This window comes from Rissa tridactyla, chromosome 7 (genome assembly GCF_028500815.1).
Source record: "Rissa tridactyla isolate bRisTri1 chromosome 7, bRisTri1.patW.cur.20221130, whole genome shotgun sequence".
NCBI lineage: Eukaryota > Metazoa > Chordata > Aves > Charadriiformes > Laridae > Rissa > Rissa tridactyla.
In genome coordinates, this window is record NC_071472.1 from 11317941 (window position 1) to 11332245 (window position 14305).

Here is a 14305-nt window from a genome sequence, read left to right on the forward strand (position 1 = left end):
CTTAAGAAGCCAGGGCTTCTGTGTGTCTGTAGGGTGAGGTGGGGGATGTATGAAAATCAAGGAGGGGCAGGCTTGGGATCTGGTACCCTAGAGTAGGTGGAAAAGCTGAGAAGTGGGTGGTTTTATTAAAAACCCAAGAGCCCAGCTGCTTGCAGTCCTTTCCCTGCCTGTCCCCTGTGCTGCACCACCTCTGTCCCAAGCCCCAAACACCTTATCTTCATTGCTGCTTATCTTAACCGTGGCCAAGGGAGGTACCTAGCTCTTCTCTGCCCTCCCAGCAAGGGCAGAGACGTGAAGCTTTTGTCCAGGCACTTTGGTGAAATGAATGGTAATTGCTTCTTTATCTTTTTTCTTTTTCTTTTCTTTTTTTTCTTTCTTTTTAATTTTCTGCACTTTTTCTCTGAGCTCTTCCTATCCTCTCTGGTAACCTCATAGCTGAGTACGTGACTAGTCACGGTGCAGTGGCCTCAGTCTCACCGGAGGAGAGCACACTTCTTTGTACGATAAGGTGCCTTTTGGACTCTGTAAAATAAAAAAACAAAGAATAGATTTGAAGGGTTAAGTTAGGGGGCTGCTAAGCTTTAGATGTGCTTTGAAACAAAGCCTTGCTTTGAATATGACAAGAGGCTTTTTCCTTGTCCTCACAAATAATCCACATTCACGTGAGTCGTTCCGCTGAGATCAGTCGAAGTACCAGTCACTCAGGACTCTGTAGTCTTGGGCTATACGTTCACAGCAGGCTATTTTTTATGGCTTTCTCTTCTTCTAAACAGGGAGAAAATAATTCCCTCGGTCTCGATAACCTGCAGCACCTAACTGTCTGTACCGAGGGCTGGAAAAGTCTTACAATGTTTTGCTCCTTCAGAGCAGCTTGTAAACAAGGAAAGATATTTTACAATATTGGTATTTATGAATGTTTTAAAATATTTGACTGTTTTGTAGGTATAATAATTTGGTAGACTTTGTTTTATGTTTCTCAAAGTAATTTTCTAAAATTAAAGTCATAATAATAGCAATAATAATAATAGACAGTAATAATTATAAGTGAAGCAGGAACAATAATGACAGCAAAAACTTCCAACTCCTGGAGTCAGTTGTCAGGCAATCCCGGAGCAGGCTGTTCTCCACTTGGCAATCCTTTGCAAATTCTCAGTGATTTAGCAAATTTGCTTGCAAAGCTGATTCCCTCTCTTCTCTGGCAGTTTTCTGTCTTTCTGTCAAAATTTCTGCTCTGAACGCGGTCCAGGCAGAGAGCCACAATGGGAAGGGCTCAAAAAGAGGTGAGAAATCAAAGGCAGATCACTTTCCCCCCATCCTTCTCTCTGCCACCTTGAAAATTGTCTAGATTTGGTTTATGGAGAGTTACTGGATTTAGTTTGCCCTTACCAATCTGTTCCACATCAGTTCTTCTTTTCCATGGCTGAAAAAAGTGTTGTAGTCACCATAACCCCAGCTGATGGGAAGGACACAACTGTTTTCTGTAGCATTAAACCCAAGCCAGAGGCATCCTGAGATCATCCCATCTGTTCCCCATCTCAGTATGTTCTTCTGATACCAAAGATGCTTTCTGAGAACCGTGTTCCTTTATCCCCGAGATGTATTTCTATTTCATTGTGAAAAGGCGTAAGGTCCAGAATGGGTCCCCTTTTCTGTTAATGAATAAGGATGGAGGAACTAGAAATAGTTTCAGTTTGAGCTGTGTGTTTCTTAAAGAAGCACATGCAGTTCGGAAAACCTAAGATATTTTGTAATATATCTTGTAAGATATTTTCCAGAGAGATCTTTACACAGCCTGCACGGGCTTTTTGGGTACTGAAATGGCGAGACAGTGCCTGGTCCAAGGAAGGACATGTTAGACCTGGGATTAAAGTTCATGAGCTGATGGCTCAAGTCTCTCCTGATGCCCTTTGCTTTAGAATCATAGAATGGTTTGGGTTGGAAGGGACCTTAAAGATCATCTAGGTCCAACCCCCCTGCCCTGGGCAGGGACACCTCCCACTAGACCAGGCTGCTCAAGGCCCCATCCAGCCTGGCCTTGAACACCTCCAGGGATGGGGCAGCCACAGCTTCTCTGGGCAACCTGTGCCAGTGCCTCACCACCCTCATAGTGAAAAATTTCTTCCTGATATCGAATCTAAATCTCCCCTCTTTCAGTTTAGAACTGTTACCCCTTGTCCTATCACTACACTCCCTGATAAAGAGTCCCTCCCCATCTTTGCTGTAACCTCCTTTATGTACTGGAAGGGGCTATAAGGTCTCCCTGGAGCCTTCTCTTCTCCAGGCTGAACAACCCCAGCTCTCTCAGCCTGTCTTCTAGGCTCTCTCTTTCACCTCCTCTCCCTGCCTTCACCGCACCCCAGGGGAGAGGAGCAGACAGTGTTTCTCCTGGCTGCCTGCCTTCCCAGTGCTCACCCGGCATCGCTGGGGCTGCCTCCCGCCCTCCAGCATCCTCGGCTGCCCAACCTCTCTGCTGCTTCCCTCCCGCCGCTGGGCAGATGTGGCTTGGGTGGAAGAAAGGAGGGAAACCCCGAGTGCGGAGGCTCAGCCGGCCATGGATTAAGCTCAGCCTCGTGTCAGGGCAGGGCCAGAAGCTGCTGCTGTGAAGGTGGCACTGCTCCATGCAGGCATCGACTCTATCTGGCAGCCAATGCCTTTCCAACGGCAGTGTGTGGGAGCCTTTGTGGTAGTCAGTGATGCAGAGTCCTGTAGAGAAATTGGAGATGAACAGTTAACTCTAATTAACGCATTTTATTGCCAGACTTTCCATAAGCCCCACAAATCTCTCTGAAAGTTTATTGCTGCTTTAATGACCTTGTTTTACGGCAGAGATACGGAGTGAGAGTGGATGAGCTTTCCAAAGACAGAGCTTGAGTAAGGCTCAGAGGTGAGGTGGGAGATTGGCAGCTTCTGGCTTCCGTCCTGTTCTTTAATTTATTAAGCTGCTGAGCCTCTGGTTGTGCACACGTGAGTGTGTTTCATGACTAAGGGGGCACTGCAGACCGCCCAGGTAACTGCTCGTGGCAGCTGAGCACATGGCGAATCCTCACAGCGAGGCTCATGGTTATTAATTTAAATGTAAGTTTGTTTTATTTACAAAATAGAAAGGACCCAACAAGACTCCAGTGGCTGCAATTTGCTTAACAAGTCTCATCACCATGGCTTTCGTCTTCATTGGGCAAGTGAACGTTCTTGCTTCCATAGTCACCATCAACTTCATGTTAACGTATATTGCTGTAGACTATTCCTATTTCTCGATCTCCTTGAGCTACAACGTTCAGCAGAAACCTGATGAGACCCAGATGGAAAACACTAGGCCCGCTCACTCTTCCCAGCCTTTAATTTTCAACAAGCCCTCCAGCCGTGTAGCAGATGGAGTAATTCAAAGCAGATCAAACGGCACCTTGCTGGAATTCACAAAAGACATGGACCAGCTTTTTAAACCATTTCGCAGTGAGCCCGGTACTTGCGAAAAAGGGGGAGCTAAGAATTTAACCCAAAAGGTAAAACAAAAGAAGGCCAAGAAGCCAGCCAAGCAGACACTACAAGACAGCTTTCTTCTGGATCTCCATCACGATGGTCCCCCGGCTCAGTACGGCTGGGATGAGACCACGGAGCCCCACAAGGAGAGCCGGCAGGACCTGGCTGAGCGGGGCTGTCGGCGTGACACGGGTCTGTGCTCATCACCCGCTGCAGATGCCCAGCGGACACCCGGGCTGCTGGAACCCGGGGAGCAGCTCTGCAGCGAGGCCCCCGCGCCCCCTGGCCAGAGGGGAGAAGGTAAGGGCTGTAGGAGATGGACATCTCTGTACTCACGGTGCTTTCCTGGAGGAAGGTGTGAGACTAGCGTTATACAGGGCTATCGCTCAATGATTCATAGCAATAGTAGCATTTATTGCAGGTGAGGGTAGGGTTCATTGCAGCGCATCACAGGAGCAGTTCAGTGCAATTTCCTATGGAAGATTAATGACAGGAAAGCAGGCAGACTATATTTAGTGTGGGGTTGTTTACTATATACTCATTATTCGACACATGCACACTTAATGCTTTACATGAAAAAGGTTTTGATTGTTTCTTGGGGTTTCCTTTGCCCTGGGTGCAGGGGATGGAGGGATGGAGCCGTGCGAGTCTAAAACTCGGGCTGTCAAAATGCAGCGGTCCCCCTGCCACAGGTGGAGCCTGAAATTCAACATCAACTGCTCAGATGTTGATGGGTTGGTTTTTTTGTTTTGTTGGCGATGTGGGTATTTGATACCATGTGTTTGCTTGGAGTTGGTCATCTCAGTGCCGTAGTGTTTTATCAGTGTTATTCAATTAACCTTTGTAAACCCTTTCAAGGGAGAAAGGCCTTATTTCTCTTCTTTCACAAATAGGGAAACTGAAGCAGAGCTAGGCAGATGTGGTCTTCAAATGGACTCAGGACCAGAACTGGCAACTTTGGTTTTTCCTTGCACTTCTTTTTGCTTTCATTTTAGAGGTTTTGGTTAAGTTCTGCCACACCCAGCTGTCGGCTAGAATTTCTGCTTTAGTTTTCTGCGATCTGGTAATGTAAAGTAGGCGGAAAAAACCCGACACTTTAGCCCCTTTCTAATGTCTCTTCTTTTTTTTTTTTCCCGTCTCTTTTTTTCATTAGAATCGTCTCTAAAGCAACAAAATCCAGAGCTGGGAATTCAACAAATACCAAAATCCTTCTACTCCAAATTCTGCAACCACTGGGTTTCCTTTGCTGGTGTAAGTAATTTTCATTTATTTTGAGCACTGGTTTCTGATTGCAGGAAACGAATGGAAATTCATCACTTACTGCAGTGTAAATACACTTCAGTACTATAAAATGGCTTTTGTTTCTACTGTTTGAGGTCACCTGAATTTAAGTACTCAAGGTACCATGCATCCAGCAATTCAGATTCACAGAAATCCAGGTGACATATTATTTCAGACAACAACAGCAGCAAAAAAACCCAACCAAACCCAAAAAGTTACAAATTCAAAGCCTGGCATCTTAGGGCTTTAGAGATGCATGACTGGCTGGGAAAAAAACAGTGTCCCTCTTTTCACAGTGCGCCAGCCTGCTTTTTCGTGCTGTGAGGTGGAGTGAGACATCAGCTTCAACGCTGCATTGCTTTTATTTATGAAACGGTTTCTGCATGCTCAGGGTGGGGTTTCGTTGGTGTTGACCTCCTGATACCAGCAGACCAGTTGTAAAATTCAGCCTTTTGAGGGAGGAAAGCGGAGCATTCCTCCAGTGCATTACTTTAAAGAATAAATAACTTTTAAACAGCTTCCGTCTGAAGCAGCTGAGGAGCTTAAGACATTTAAATTCATCTTGGGAAGATGGATTAATGGGCAGATGACAGGGAAAGGGTCAGATATGCATAATGAATGAACCATATGGCTTTGCTGCGTGGACGGGGATTTCATAGTTGTGTGTAAAATGTAACAAACCCACTCAAACAACGCACTGAACCCTTTTAGTTTAATCCTCAGGTGGAGTTTGACACTGCTGCAGCAGCCCACTCCTGGTGAGGGACCCTGCCTGGTTGCAATGCTAGGGGTGGGGTGGATGCTGGGGGCTCCTCTCTAGCGATGACATCTGTAGGAGGTGTCATCGCAGAGCGGTCAGTTCTCTGCCTTAGCGGGGGAATTTGCTTACAGAGGTGACTGACGTGTTCACTAAAGCAGGTTTGGTTTCCTGTCGATGGTCAGACTCGGGAGGAGGTTGCAGCAGAGCTGGGAAGGGATCAACAATGCAAAATAAAATCACAGAAGCAAAAATCAGATGCATTATTCATGCTGACTCCTTTCCCCTCTGCCCTCTCCCAGCTTCACCCATTGTGTCAGTCTGGACTCATGTAGCTCTTTCTTTGCATGCTGCCCCTTGCTGTTCCTGGCCCGATCCATGAAGATGCTACCCCTGCCCCTGTTCCTATGCACCCTGAGCCAAATCTGCCTCCTGAGCTGGTGAGCCTCTGGATGCTCCTCTTGGAGTAGCCCAAGCAGAGACCTGAGGCCCATGCTGCCTCTAGGACTCAAGGTATCTCACTGAAAGCTACCTCCATGCTGCTGAAGATGACACTATAAACCTGTGCTGTCCCTCCTTTTAATGGCGAGACCAAACGAGGCTCCCTATAACATGGGAACCTCATTACTGAGAAACCTCAGCCATGCCATACCCAAATCTTTTCAGATAACACTGGATGGACGTGCTCTACGTGTGGCCAAAAGCCATGCAGCATGGAGTGTTCTGCAGGCAGGAGATGATGTGGTTCCCCAGGGGTCCTGCCATACCACCAGCCTCAGCCACTGATGCCCAGGAGCATCCATCCACCCATGTGGTTGCAGCTGGCACCATTCCTCCTATGGGCAGGACCCGGGCTGTGGCAGCAGGTCTTGTCCAAGAAGAGCCTCTCTTGATTCCCCATCCTGGGACATCGTTAGGAGGGAGACACCTAAAAGGAAATGTTCTTCAGGTTAAAGCCGAGTGGCTGCATCCTGGGTCCTGACTGTGTGTGTCTTACGCAACGCTCCCAAGAAAACCCAGAGAAAGACCGAGGTGCAGAGATGCCATCAAAGCACTGGTTTTGCATGCATTTTAAACATTTTTAAGATGCAGAATTTCTGGCAAAAAAAGAAGAGCATTTACTGATGCTCTCGTAACAACTTGAAAGCCTCAGCGCTGCCTCATTTATTGAAGAGTTTCCATTAGAGTTGCAATGCGTGATCATCTTGCGAGGCTGAGGAGCAAACGTCTGACCCGGTGTCAGGCTGTGTCAGAAGGTGAGCTGTCCTCCCCGGGCTCCGTGCTGCCGGCTCTCCCACAGGGCCAGAGCAGGAGGCCAATGGAGCTGCTGGGCTTTGCAGGGAAAGGACTGTCAGGTTGTCATCAACACGTTGTCTTACAGGCTCTGGGGTAACCCCCAACCATGTCTTCCCAACAGGTGATCGTGTCCCTCATCATAATGTTTGTCATTCAGTGGATCTACACCCTCGTCAGCCTGGGTGCAGCCGTTATTCTGTATTTCTACATCGGCCAAGTGAGCCCAGGACTCCCCCTTGGTGAGTATTTTTTTTTCTGTATTATTAAGTCTGCTTAAAAAATTCATTAAGCTTTAATTTAACTTCATTAGGAATCGAGACTGGTGTGTTTAATATGCAGGTGACACAGTGAATGATGAGGTTTTATTTCATTGCTAGTTCTAATACATTTTCTCTCTGGCTCTTTGATTTTATATTGGATTCCAACTGCAACTAGTGTGAGTCTCAGAGTTTGAACATTGTGCTTATTGCTTTAATATATTGTACTTTAAATGGCAAAACCAGATACTAATACTAAGACTTAACAGGGATGGCAGATTGTAAATGTATCATAGCAATGAGAAAAATCTGCTATAAATACGTTTTAATGAACTTAATTAATCAACCTAAACCCACCTGAGAAAACTTTAATGAAAATGGGAATTATGACGAGTATCTCATTAAATCTCAGCATTCATAACTGCAGAACAAGAGGGCCTTTTGACTCCAGAACGAAACAGGTTGAATATGTTGGGAACGTAATCTGGGACAATACTCTTAGGCAGAGGGCATTAGAAAGGTCTGCGCATGTGATCGGCTTAAACAAGTTCAAAATTGAACAGTGCAGCACATTCCGGAGGCAGCTCGCGAGAGCCTACGGCTCCTTGGCACGGCTGCAGGAGGGGTTTGCGTTGGTCCGTGGCTCTGAAGGGAGAAGGTGGTACACACACACAGTGTGCACGTACTCACGTACTTATGCGTACATACATGGGTAGGGTCATATGGACATACATAGGTGCCTGCATACATAAGTACCTGCACACCTGGACGTGCAATTTTTTTGTCCCAGACGAGAACAGTCAAAAGCACCTGAGTTCATATGTCTTCTAAGCAATGCAGGAATAGCTCCCTGGGTTTATTTAGATGGGGGTGCTGGTGGACGAGAAGCTCAGCATGAGCCGGCAATGCGCACTTGCAGCCCAGAAAGCCAACCGCATCCTGGGCTGCATCAAAAGAAGCATGGCCAGCAGGGCAAGGGAGATGATTCTGCCCTTCTGCTCTGCTCTGGTGAGACCCCACCTGCAGTACTCTGTCCAGCTCTGGAGTCCTCAGCACAAGGAGGACAGGGACCTGTTGGAGCGGGTCCAGCGGAGGGCCACGAAGGTGATCAGAGGGCTGGAGCACCTCTGCTATGAGGACAGGCTGAGGGAGTTGGGGTTGTTCAGCCTGGAGAAGAGAAGGCTCTGGGGAGACCTTATAGCGGCCTTCCAGTACCTAGAGGGGGCTACAGGAAGGATGGGGAGGGACTCTTTATCAGGGAATGTAGTGATAGGACAAGGGGTAACAGTTTTAAACTGAAAGAGGGGAGATTTAGACTGGATATTAGGAAGAAATTTTTACTATGAGGGTGGTGAGACACTGGCACAGGTTGCCCAGAGAAGCTGTGGCTGCCCCATCCCTGGAGGTGTTCAAGGCCAGGCTGGATGGGGCTTTGAGCAGCCTGGTCTAGTGGGAGGTGTCCCTGCCCAGGGCAGGGGGGTTGGACCTAGATGATCTTTAAGGTCCCTTCCAACCCAAACCATTCTATGATTCTATGAAAGACCGTTAGACAGTAGGTAAGCAGTTACTAAGTTTCAGAAACCCAAACGATGAGAAACCAAAAAATAGTTGTCGCTTGGTATCCATCACAACATCGCTCACCAGTGCTCCTCTTTCCACTCTGACTTCTTTTCTATTTATCTGCAGGGGACAGTAGAAAAGAGCTGAGATTGTGGACAGTACTTGCTAATTGGCATCTTTTGAAATATATCTAAGTTTTAACAAATTTTTTTACAGCCCATATATATTAAAGAAAACACAATGTTTTCAGGCTTTGGAGTTTTCTTTGCCTTTGTGTATTCATTATGTTATATCTCTGTTATCTGCTTTTGAAATATTTACCAAAAATGACTTTAAAAAGAATTTCTCAGTCAGTGTGTAGAAGACTTTGGAAGATGTTCTAAGAAATAGCAGCATGATTAGACATCTTTTTCATGGTTTCTTTTGCACGAGCATTCCCATGCATGCAGTAAAACAACGCACAGCAAAGAAAAAGTTAGAAATGAGCACTCAAAGTTCAGCCCAATTTTCATTTGGCTGTGAGGGAACGTTATTTTGTGGTCACATGGCATCCAATGAGCCATGAGTTTGTTCTCCAAAAGGCTGAATGACCCTTCTGTCTAGGGGGACTGGGAGACGCTGGCTTGAGAGATGCTCTGGATTAAGGACTAGATGAAGAACTTGGGAGCAGTTGGTTCTGCTCCCAAAAACCCCAAAATGCTCTGGGATTTTGACATGTCCCTCTCCTCTCTCTTCCTCCCCAACAGGCTATGACAAACCCAGCAGGAGCTGCTGGGTCTCTGTTCTCCTCCCTGTTCCTCACCACAACCTTCTCCTGCTGCTTTTGCTGCCTGCTCCGGCACCTCCCTGCCCCTGCAATGAACCAGTGCAGGAAACTATCTCTACAGAGAAATCACAAAAAATCAGTATTGGTGTAATAAGCTAAGCCAGCTCTCCATGGGGTGAGAGAGGAGGGAATGAACAGCGAGACCACAGCCACCCTGGTTGAGGTCGGTTGAATGGCCCCTCCCGTCTCCCCATCCCTGCAGTGGGAATGAGCTTTGCAGTCCAGGGAGGAAAAGGTATGGCTGTGGGTGCCTGGTGCTTTGCTCACGGCTTTACCGGGGTTTTCACAAGCTGTCAGTGTAGGAAAGGAGAGCTGTTCTCTGTGGGAAATTTGAGTTAAGTTTCTTGACAATCGTTTAAAAGCTGCAGTGTGTGGGAAGACTGCAGGAGCGTTCTTACCGTGGCGGAATCTTTGTGTACTGCAGGCTAATAAGAAGCAGGCTGGTTTGAGATTTTATGTGAAAGTTCAATGGCGTAATGCTATTATGAGAGAATTAGCAGCGTACTGACTTCTCGTGCCTTTTCTCCGTAGGAGCAGCAGCAAATTTCAGTTTCTTCAGCTGGATTAAGTCCGTTTTGATCACCTCGTGCAGGTTGGTACCAGTGACCGAGGCGGTGCTCGTTGTTCCTGGGAGCCAGTAATGTGCACAGCGAGGGGTGGCAGAGTTGACTTGCTTATTACCTTCAGTAGTCCCTTCTTGCATATTCAAAGTTATTCTTCATGGTAAAAGTAACTGCTTGCTCCTGTTAGCCTGGTATATGGTTGGCCATGTAAGTGGGAGAGCTGGAGTCTCCTCTGCCTTGTATGTGGACACGTCAGCTGATAACCGTATCTCGGTGCCTGAAGCTTTATCTTACCCCAAAGGTCTGTGCTCGACCTCGGTGCCTCAGGTTGAACTGGAAAATCTGGTAGGAAATGAGGAACAGGAGACTCTGTCTCTTTCACCCAGCGTCCATTGAAAGCGAATTACTATGGTAGTGGTGGAACAGGCACACGTGGCAGCTGTGCTCGAGTTTCAGAGAGGAAATTTGGGGACAAGCCGCAATAGCTACAGGGCAAATACAATAAACAAGGTCTGCAGTGAAGGAACCATTCAATATTGAATTTGCATGGGACTGCAGTCGCAATGTCTTGGGGTTTTCCTTCCAGAAGACCTTAAGGGTTTTTCTTGGTTGGTTATTAACTGGTTTTGTTAATCTGTTTTGATCCTATTAATTATTAATTCCATCACTTTTGAGTTTCCCACAGAGGGTAGTGACCATCTCTGCCGCTGTATGATGCAGTGGGATTTTGAGGTTCTCAATCTGTTGGGTTGCTTTTTTGTTGCAGTGGGTGAACGTGCACAACATGAGCTGCCATGCATTACGTGGGCAAATCTGGTGGCTCCTTTAAAATAAATGAAAGTCCAGGCATTTAAGCACATTGGCACACATGCATGCCTGTCTTGCCAGCTCCTGCTTCTACCTGTAGTCCCTATAACGTGGCCACATTGTCCTTTGGCGCATCTCAGCCCTGTCTCCTGCCCATGGTCAGAGGTTCCCCGTGGGAGGCTGGTTGAGATGTGAGGCTTCATGGAGAGTTACCGTGTGTGGAAAGGAGAAGCTATTCCTCCCGGAGAGGCAGCACCACTTCTCGTGGGTAGAGGTGCCGTTGTCTCTGGGGGATTTTCTCCTGCGGGTTACCAGGCCGGCCCCGTCCTCAGTGCTTCGATCAGCGCAATCGATGAGCAAAGACCCTGCCGAGGAGGGATGAGTGGGGAGCTGGCGACTGCCCAAGGCAGAGACGGATCCTGTTTCTCTCTCCTCAAAAAGTGCAATCTCTGGGTCAGCCAGCCAGCTTGGTCACCTTACGCTTGTACCAGGGCTCCTGCTCGTGCTGTCACAAAGACAATTTTGGTCTGCTAGGGGGTCAGGGCATCATTTTGAAGCCCACCTTTGCCACACTGTGAGAAATTGCATTAAAGTCATTTGCTGTTTTTTCCTAAGCTTTGTTTTCTTGAAATCCAGGCAAGACATTTTAATGAATTGGAGGGGATAAAGAAATCCCATTAGAGTGCAAGAGAGCTGGAGGCAACCAAGGATCCTTGACACCTAAGGCTCTTGGGTGCTGAATGAGGTCCGGGTCGGTGCTATAAGCTCTTGCTGTTTTGATTTGCAGATGTGCAATAAGATTTTCTTAAAATCAGCCTCCGGGAATAAAGAGATTGCAGGAGTATCTTCACTTTCATTTAAAAGAGTTACAAAAATAATTGAAATGTACACTAAAGCTTAGGAAACTATAAGAAGGATATTTTTCGTTAGAAATGGTTCAAGCTCCTTCTTTTCCTGCATGGTGTGGAAAGTGTTTGCCATAGCCAATGTCCAAAGAGGAAACTGATTTGTTAAGAAAATGTATATTTTCCAGTGTTTGCTGGAGGAAGGGAGTATACTTTTTGTCTGCCTTCTAGGAAAAGTACTTTCAGATTAGCTCTGTGCCTCCCAAAGGCGATGAGAAGGGTTCAGCCTCTTCACAGCCGCAGTTCGGCTGATTTTCTTTGCGCAGCCGCTAATGGATGGCAAACAAGGGGTGATGCAGGTGCCTCTGCTGCTCTGTTTGCAGGAGGAGGCCATCTCCCAAGGAGCAGATCGTGGTGACACCGTCCTTTGCAACAGTTGGCATGGAGACCACGCAGCTCACCGAGGAGAACGCAGACTTCGCCTCGCGGGACCGCTATCACCAGTCCTCGCTTATCAGCAGAGAGGAGTTTGGGAATCAATTCCAGTAAAGGACACACAAAAAAAAATACCAAGCCGTGACTTCAAAAAGCATTTAGAAATGCTAATGGCTGCCATGGTGCCTTGTGAAATACTTGAATATATATGAAAAGGATGTGAATAGTTATTTATAGATTAGAGACTTGTTTGTTTATGCAAACTACAATATTGCTGGGTTTCAAATCTTACCCAAAATGGGGGAATAAATGCAAATGAAAGAGCCAGTCCAGGGAAGCGATGAGTTACTGAGGACAGTATAATCCTTTTAAAGAATTCAGTTATAAGCGCTGTTGAGCTCTAAAGACTGTCACTGCTGTAAAAGCTTACAACAACCCATTTCAAATGTCCTCTGGGTGACTAGGGACGCGTTGTGCCTGGGAGCGGTGACCTCAGCAGCGGGAGCCAGCGCCCGGCTCCCAGCTGTGCCACGGTGGGATGCGACCTTCCAGGTCAATTCACTTCTCCTGGCATGAATTTGCCTGCTTGTAATACAGTAATTTTCTACCTCAGCATTTCAATTTCCAAGGTCTTAGAAAGTACTTTAAGGCATTAGACAATAGGCCAGAATCAGTGGCAAGTGCAAGAAGATTATGAAATATATTCACAACTGGAATCGCGCATTTAAGTGCCATTAAGGAATATGGTATAATGACCTCTGCTGTAAAACTGTGAAATGATGTCTTAAAAGCTGTTCATAGTGATTTCCCACATCCTTTCTGACATAACATCTGGGACCTGGCAGCATAGCTGGGTCCCAATAGAGCATCTCCTGGCTGAAGGAAGATGATTGAGAAGTGCCTTAAACAATATGTTTAGCCTCATCTTTGCTAATTTTGCTTAAAGCCCATCCCATGGTGAGCTCCCACAAGGAGCCGTTTCTCCTGCTGCCATGATCTGGGATGTGGGAGGTTCAGCGGGGGATGCTGCAGGATTTCCTGCGCAGACCTTAGGGTCGGTGGGCAGTGGCTGTGGGGTGGGGTGAGGTTTTGCACAGATGCCCCTGTCACCATCACTTCTGCTCCCCAGGGAAAAAGCCCTCCATTGAGCACTGTCCTGCCCGAGGCAGCGGTCCTGGCAGAGACCTGGGGAGGTGCGAGGGAGGGCTCTGGGTTGGGGCAAGCCCCAGCAGCACAAGCTGTTCTGATGCTAAAAGGAGGGGGAAATCACTGCCTTTCACTTCCTTCATCTCCAAGTGTTTCAGCCTGCAGATTATTTATTTCTCCTTCTGTGCAATAAAATCTTGAGACACCAGGAACTCCTCTCCATGCTTGTGTGGGCACGCTCAATGCCTTTAAGCACCATTTCACTTGCCAGCGCCCAGTGCCCTGGCATTACCAACCGTGGGGGGCTCCTCATCCCATCTCATGGTCTGACCAGCTGCAGCTTTGGCTCTTCCAGTTTTCTTACAGAGGGAAGCAAAGGAGGCTTTCTACTAAGACGAAGAAGAGAGCAGTCCTGGCACACTGCAGAAAGCATATTAATTTTCCAAGATTGCAGGTCTATTAGTAAGTGTTTTTAACCTTAATTATCTCAATAGAGGCAAGAGGGAAGTTATGCTTGTGTTGCTAACTCTGAGCCACCTCAAGTTGGTCGTTCTGTGTTGGAAACACTCCTTCCAGGGTTCTTTCCTTCCATTGCCTTTGGTTTCCAAAGAGTCTGGATCTGTTGTGGGGATGTGGCTCCATGCTGAAGCTTCCCCTGGGTTCCCTGGGACCAGCGGCTCCAGAGAGCCCTTCCTCTGCTCATAGTTGACGTTGGCAGCTACTGCTGCTGTGCAAACTTCAAACGCTCCTTGGTGCTGGTCTGGTGCTGGTCCACCGCTGGCAAGCTGCGTGGGGCTGTGTTATCCCTCATTACAGTTTGATACACAACCATAATGCCATTACTGTAAAATCTTGTATTTCATCAAGATATTACAGGGTGCCTTCCCTCCCCAGAGAGGCGTTGCCCAGCCCCATGTTGCTCTGTAGCTTGAACAAAAGAAAACCTTGGAGTGCGGCATGAAGTGAATGATGGACAGAAATTCTTGGGTTAACTTCTTTGTTAGCTCCTAAACAATTTAGTTCCCTTCTTAAAATAAGGCAGCAATCAGGAGATC

General features: G+C 47.2%; 1 protein-coding gene across 2 annotated transcripts in view; it reads left to right on the top strand.

The window, feature by feature from the left end:
• The window catches only part of SLC12A8 (solute carrier family 12 member 8), a 61044-nt gene extending 47598 nt beyond the window's left edge, over nucleotides 1-13446 (top strand). For both annotated transcript variants that reach the window (XM_054209960.1, XM_054209961.1), the window contains 5 exons: nucleotides 3102-3777; nucleotides 4631-4728; nucleotides 6933-7050; nucleotides 9986-10046; nucleotides 12053-13446. In XM_054209960.1, coding sequence (XP_054065935.1) covers nucleotides 3102-3777; nucleotides 4631-4728; nucleotides 6933-7050; nucleotides 9986-10046; nucleotides 12053-12218 — 1119 coding nt within the window. In that variant the 3' untranslated portion in view covers nucleotides 12219-13446. The remainder of the gene's footprint in view (nucleotides 1-3101; nucleotides 3778-4630; nucleotides 4729-6932; nucleotides 7051-9985; nucleotides 10047-12052) is intronic.
• The last annotated feature ends 859 nt before the right edge of the window (nucleotides 13447-14305 follow it).